Raw genomic sequence first — 6,647 nt, 5'->3', positions numbered from 1 at the left:
ATTAAATGTAGTCAACACAACAAATAATGTATTTCGTTGCCCTAAAGTATTAGAATTTTCATCCACTAAACTATTACACAAAAATGTAATATTAGAAAATGCATGCTATGTGTATTTTTTCATGTTTCCAAGTTAATATATTTCTTTAGTAAATGCAGGTCATGCGTGTTGTTTTCATGGTGGATCCTGGTTTAGAACGACATCGTTTTATATCAAATGTCAATTAGTACATATTTAATAACATTATCATAGACTATGCTCATAATATTTGTTCTATATGTCCATAAATCAAACCATAGTCTCCTTAAACACTAAACTAAATGTACATCATATGCTAACAAGTTATGCCCAAATGTTGATCAATGGAACAAATTTTATAATTTTATTTATACAGATATTATATAAATTGGAATGTCTATTTTATTTCCGCTGTATGATTTTCCCATTGTACTGATTTGGGGAATTAAATTTTGGAAGTGTACTGAAATAAGTGATTTGTGTTCTATGAATGAAACCTATTGCTAGCAGGTGCGTCTGTAGCTCAGTGGATAGTTTCCTAAGCAGAAAGTCGTAGGTTCAACCCCTACCAGACGCGTTGATTTGAGTCGTTAATCTAGATTTGACCAATAGCTCAAATCTAACCCCATTTTTCACCTGGGCTAGTCGTTAATCTAGATTTGACCAATAGCTCAAATCTAACCCCATTTTTCACCTAGGCGGGTGAGAACCCTCGCCCATGAGAGAAATAAGAACCAATCACAGCCATCCACATGTCTAGATCAACGAATCAAATGTACTTTTAAAGAAACGACGCGATGGTATTTTGTAAATAACTCGAACTTTGGTGCAATTAATTGTGTTATAAGTGCAAGTAGTCGGTGCACATTTGCAAGTAAAAAGTACAAATAAAATCACTTACAGGTGCACCTATTTTCACTTACAGGTGCACCTATTTTCACTTACAAGTGCAATCAATTTACCATGTTAACATCCGTGCACCTAGGTGTACCTAATTATAACGTTAGGTGTAACTTGTTATAACGTTAGGTGCACTTAGTAGTTAGTATTGATGCTCAGTGTACATTTTACTTGCACTTAAGTTCGCTATATGAAACTTCTACTTACACTTGTAATACATTTTTACTTGCACTTCAATGTTCAATTATTTACGATAGTGTCACGTCGTTTTTTTTATTTATTTAAATAAATGTTTTTGACCCATTAGATTTGGACACGTGAACGGATGACATGCATTCTCACTTTTTTCCTGGGCGAATAGTTTGCATCTGAACGTGATCTCATATATATATATATATATATATATATATATATATATATATATATATATATATATATATATATATATATAATTTTGAAACCCTAAAATCCTAAATCTTGACTAATCTAATAAAAGTCAAAATTCCTTCCTTTACCTGTTTTCCTCTCTCTCAACCTGGATGCCGTGCGGAACTGCGGACGGCGGAGGAGCCGTGGAGTGACGACGTGAGCCAGACCGGCGGTGGATTGCGGATTGCTGAGCTGAGGTTGGTCTTCTACTTTCTTTTCTCTGAGCCTGTAGTTTCTACTTCTTCTACCGTATTCTGCAGATTGCAACTCGCTACTGCAACCCTCGGCGCTGGGCTGCGGCGACCTACCGCCTATAGTTGCGATCTCTGGGGGTGTGATTTCAATGTGTGGTATTTTTGACTTGTATCGTTTGCTGTATTCATTGTGTTTAGTCGAAATTAATGCTGTCATGCAATTTAGTTAATCTGCTATATGAAATTTGTTTGTATTGGTTTATTGTCATTTGTTTTTGCGTCTCAATATCATTAGTAATTGATAAACCCGAAGGAAATTAAAAGACTTTGGAATGAGAATATGTCCTCTTTAATGTAAATCACTAGTTTCCCACAAAATGAGAGGAAGTGGAAAATGATAAATTTCAGTTTTGTCAAAGCCTATCATGTTTGTCTGGTGGGAGTGGTCTGTTGCTGTGATAATTGGAATTATCGAGCTAAGTTTGACATGGATACTTAGGTTTTTCGAGGCAAGCAAACAATACTCTTATCACTTTCATATCTGCTGTATAAAAAATTACTCAGTATGCATTTTTTACTCCCAAAATTTGAAGAATTTGTTTGTTTTTGTTTTGTTTTGTTTTTTTTTTTCTTAAATTTTATTTTTACTTTTAATTTTATAAATTCACAGAAAATGTGCATTCTAGCAAATGATATTGTGTAAAAGATGAAATTTTGGGAATGTGGGTACCTCTTGATTTCAGTATTTTGTTTATTGGAGCGTGGACCAAGATTATTTATACAAGATTGTAATGTTTCTCTCGCTAGTGACAAACTCTCTTGAACAATGTTGCTGTCTCCGAGTTGGTTGTTGATAATGCCCCCATTTAGCTCAGAATCTCTAGAGAAGATCTGAAACTCTGTCTATTGAACCATCAAGGCGTTAGACTGGCCTCTGGATACCTGTAAATCTGTAATAACTATGGCTGGCTCAATGGCTCGAATCAGGAGATTTTTCTTGCCTTTGCTTGTCAAGCCATTTTCTCCCCCCTCCCTCTCTCATGGCCAGCCAATTTTAAGATACTCAAACCCCATTGTGGATCTCTCAAGGCCAAGACTAGTGAATCTATTTTCTCCACTAAATATTAGGTGGGGTCTGAGGAACTTTAGTCATGGGACTGTGAATTTTGTGATATCTTCAGATGGGAAGCCGAAATTCGAGACCCTTGAAACAGATCCCCCAAAGAAGGAAAAATGGATGACAAAGAAGCGACTGAAGCAGCAGAGAAAGAGAGAGAAGCAGAAGAGGAAAGCTGCCAATAAGAGAGATCCCAGAAGGCTGGGAGTTAAAGGAAAGAAGAAAAAGCAGAAGTTTGCTACTGCCGATGAAAGAATTAAGCAGAAGATTGAAAATGCAAAAATTAAGGAGGCCTTGCTCATTGAGAGACTAAAGCGATATGAGGTTCCCAAAGTTCAAGGTCCTCAAGTTATGCCACATGAACTCACTGGGGAAGAAAGGTTTTATATCAAAAGAATGGCCCAAAAAAAGTCAAATTATGTTCCGATTGGTAGAAGGGGTGTGTTTGGAGGTGTTATTCTTAATATGCATCTCCATTGGAAAAAGCATGAAACTGTTAAGGTCTATTGCAAGCCTTGTAAACCTGGTCAAATCCAAGAGTATGCCAGTGAAATTGCTAGACTGAGTGGTGGAATTCCAATTCAGATAATTGGTGATGATACCATAGTTTTCTATCGAGGAAAGGATTATGTGCAACCAGAAGTGATGTCACCGATTGATACATTATCCAAGAAGAGGGCATTGGAAAAATCCAAGTATGAGCAGTCACTCGAGTCTGTAAGACGCTTTATTGCCATTGCTGAGAAGGAGCTTGAACTTTATTACAGACATGTTGCTCTCTATGGTGATCCCAGTGATCGGAACCCCCATTCTATACTTAACAACTCTATGAACAAAGAAGAGAGAAAGAAAATCAATCTGGGAAAGGAAGCTTCTTCAACAGCAAACAAATGCTTTCATGAATCAGAGATATTTGCAGATTACTCTGGTCAGGAGCTGTCTGACTATGATGATGGTTTGGATGAAGGCCAGCTGGCAAGTGAAGTAGAATCTGCGGGGGATAACTGATGAGAGGTACCTACGAAGTTTAAATTCTGGATAATTTTGGTATGGTGTTGTGTCTATCACTCCTGTCTGTAGGAATTTGTTAGTAGAAAGGATTTTTGACATGTAAATTTAGATTAATTAAATGTTTCCCTTTACCCATTTAAAAAAAGTTCAAGAAATGTTTGTAATTTCCATAAGTTAGGTTCTTTTTTAAAAATATAATTATATAATTTCTGGGTTTTGTTTGGATTGAGAAGTGTATAGTATCTATAGGCTAGTGTTAAATGTTCAATTCTAAATTTCTAATTTCTTCTTGACCGTGTATGAATAAAATACCCAAATCTTAAATAAGGATAGAGAGAAAGATGATGAATTATAACAGGTACTTATGATGGATCTTTGTGTCCAGATGTTCTCCTGGTGCAACGACTATCATGTGCCGAGCTTCTAGGACATACTGTCACCATGATTACACCATAATATTTTGCTGATTTCTTCTCTATCCCATATAAATATATAATTACCTGATTCTGCCTTCTTTCTGTTCTTCTCCAAGTACCTGATCTTTCTTCCCTTAAAAGTACGATACAATTACCTATCACTCACCAATGCCTGGATTGAAAGTATTTCTTTATCTTTATTCTTTTCCATAACAATCTAGTTTTTATTTAATTGATTTCCTTGAAAAAAAATTATTTTGTTTGCTTTTAGATTCATAGAACAATTTGTTCATAGCAAGCTCTGAATAGCATTCAACTTTGGGAGAAGATACAAGAACTGAATTGTTATTCTGGGCCAAACATTTATTTCTGGGAAATAACATGCTTTTGAATGTCATGTCTGTTGATAAAGCTGCTGCTTTTTACACATAGAGAACTTAGAATGATTACTATTCTTCATTTCAGTATCATTTGCAGATAAGTATCACACGTTCATGTGTTAATATTTAATTGCTGTTCAAGTTTTGAAATGTTTGAAGAAATAGCCATGATACCCTAATTTAAAAATGAAATTATCCATTTCCAGCCTTTACTTTTATCATAATATGCCAAAATACAAATTTCATACTCATCTTGTCGATGATTTTTATTTTTACAAATTTACAATCAATAAGAACATCACACACAATTGCATTGTTTCTTTAGTTTGCAAATTAAATCAACCAGTTCACATTATTGGTTATGATGTGATGGCTTGTGATTGGAACCAGATGTTGAAGCTGTTGTGTCCATAACCAGAGCCTGAGGATGTTTTTGTACAGCTTTCATGATAGAACTGTGACCAACTTTTTCACTCTTTCTGATTTCTTCGTCAATATGAATATCTTCATCAATGGTTAGAAAAGTAGTTTTTGTGCCATGCGGACCTGGGACAATTGCTTCATGAACTGTCATATGCTCATCCACCTTTACTACATCACTTTCTTGAATCATCCTCTTCTTTCTCTTTTTGATAAAGCAGCACAGGGCTACAGAGAGAAATGCAAGAAAGAACAAACCACCGAGTGAGACAAAAACAATGATGATGACATGAGAATGGTGTCCAGGTGGTGGCGGAGGTGGAATATATGGTGGCGGTGGCTTAACAGCCGGTGATGGTGGTGGACGAATATGTGGTGGAGGAGGATTGATGGGTTTGGGTCGTGGTGGTGATGGAGGTGGAATTGTAGGACTTGGTGGCCTTGGTGCTGGAGGTGGTCGAACGGGTGGGCGAGGTGGTGCTACCTTTGGTGGGGATGGAGGGTTGACGGGAGGGCGAGGCGGTGCTACCTTTGGCGGGGATGGAGGGTTGACGGGAGGGCGAGGCGGTGCTACCTTTGGCGGGGATGGAGGGTTGACGGGAGGACGAGGCGGTGCTACCTTTGGCGGGGATGGAGGGTTGACGGGAGGGCGAGGTGGTGCTACCTTAGGTGGGGATGGAGGGTTGACGGGAGGGCGTGGTGGGGCCACTCTTGGAGGAGGGACGTTGGGCTGAAATGGCGGTGCCACTTTTGGAGGGAACGGTGGGATTTGTGGCGGAGATGGAGAAGTGTGAGGCGGTGCAGGAGGGAAAAATGGGAAGAAGTTAATGTTTTGGTTAGAAGCCATTTGCAGTGGTAAGTAGTTGAAGTAGTTGGAATAAATCTGTTACTCTGTGTGGTCTCTATCTTTAGTGCTTGAGTGAGAATTTATAGTGTGATGTTTTGCAAGTTTAGTTTATACTTCTAAGTTTCATATGACTTGACTGTCATGTTAAGGCTTTGAGATGGGCTGTCTTCTCTTGATTGCACTAAAATACACTCTTCTTTCTATTTCTTCCTCCCCGGTCAGTCCAATTTTATTTTATCTATTCAGAAAAACCATTATATTGCTTGCAGTGTAGGTAATATTAGGGTTGATTTACATCTAGTTAAAGGCGACAATAGCGGAAATAAGACATTTAAATTGTGGTGTTATTAATGTGGTGTGAACATATGTAACATGTTTGTGTAAACATAAAGACAATAATTTCAACTTGGTAAATTGATTGTATCATATTTTAACGAGTTAACTTGTTAAGTACCAAAACTATATGTTTTTATTATCATGTAATTATGTAAACCCATTAATGACATGAGACACCAAAAAAATTAAACTTACTCGTCTTTTTTTTTTTTGCATATGATCTTGTGTCATATAATCATATTGTGTAAAAAATTGTTAAGTCACCACCACAACAATGTGATGAAGCTAAATATATACCAACTATGTTTTTGAGAACATGAAATAATTTTAGTTTTTTTTTATTTATATTGAACGGAAGGGGGAAACCCATATGAGTTCATGCACAGTTAAGCAGCAATATCCATGAGAAACCTTTCTCTACTTGCAAGTTGGATATCTCTCAACAATCCCCATGTTTCAGCTTGTATGGGTGTGCAAGGTCTTAAGTTTTAGTAGATCCACAGATCTAGCTACCTTTGCAATCCTTTATATTACCTCCATCTCCTGCTTTGGTGAGGGAAAGGACGAACGTGCTCAAGG

At 37.2% G+C, this 6,647-nt stretch overlaps 2 protein-coding genes across 7 annotated transcripts; one reads left to right on the top strand and one right to left on the bottom strand.

Moving 5' to 3' along the window:
- The first annotated feature begins 1,413 nt into the window (after nt 1–1,413).
- LOC116025079 (uncharacterized CRM domain-containing protein At3g25440, chloroplastic) lies at nt 1,414–5,178 on the top strand. Of its 6 annotated transcripts, none has more exons than XM_031266196.1 (4): nt 1,414–1,544; nt 1,608–1,692; nt 2,349–3,672; nt 5,107–5,131. In XM_031266196.1, the coding sequence occupies exon 3, from the start codon at nt 2,503–2,505 to the stop codon at nt 3,664–3,666; it is 1,164 nt and encodes a 387-aa protein (XP_031122056.1). In that variant the 5' UTR covers nt 1,414–1,544; nt 1,608–1,692; nt 2,349–2,502; the 3' UTR covers nt 3,667–3,672; nt 5,107–5,131. The 6 variants fall into 6 exon arrangements, with proteins under 6 accessions (XP_031122056.1, XP_031122023.1, XP_031122039.1 ...); XM_031266163.1 differs by having other exon boundaries at nt 2,212–3,672; XM_031266179.1 differs by lacking the exon at nt 1,608–1,692.
- On the bottom strand, nt 4,645–5,765 carry LOC116025110 (leucine-rich repeat extensin-like protein 3). Its single transcript, XM_031266206.1, has one exon. It carries the CDS (start codon nt 5,730–5,732, stop codon nt 4,818–4,820), a length of 915 nt encoding a protein of 304 aa, XP_031122066.1. The 5' UTR covers nt 5,733–5,765; the 3' UTR covers nt 4,645–4,817.
- Nucleotides 5,766–6,647: the final 882 nt, after the last annotated feature.

Source organism: Ipomoea triloba, chromosome 1, assembly GCF_003576645.1.
Source record: "Ipomoea triloba cultivar NCNSP0323 chromosome 1, ASM357664v1".
Classification (NCBI taxonomy): Eukaryota; Viridiplantae; Streptophyta; class Magnoliopsida; order Solanales; family Convolvulaceae; genus Ipomoea; species Ipomoea triloba.
Note: the sequence above shows the minus strand (reverse complement) of the source record. Positions and strands in the feature narration are given on the sequence as shown.

Bases quoted from the DNA above. Each gene is read 5' to 3' on its own strand.
- LOC116025079 (XM_031266187.1), top strand. From the start codon at position 2,503: ATGGCTGGCTCAATGGCTCGAATCAGGAGATTTTTCTTGCCTTTGCTT.
- LOC116025110 (XM_031266206.1), bottom strand. From the start codon at position 5,732: ATGGCTTCTAACCAAAACATTAACTTCTTCCCATTTTTCCCTCCTGCA.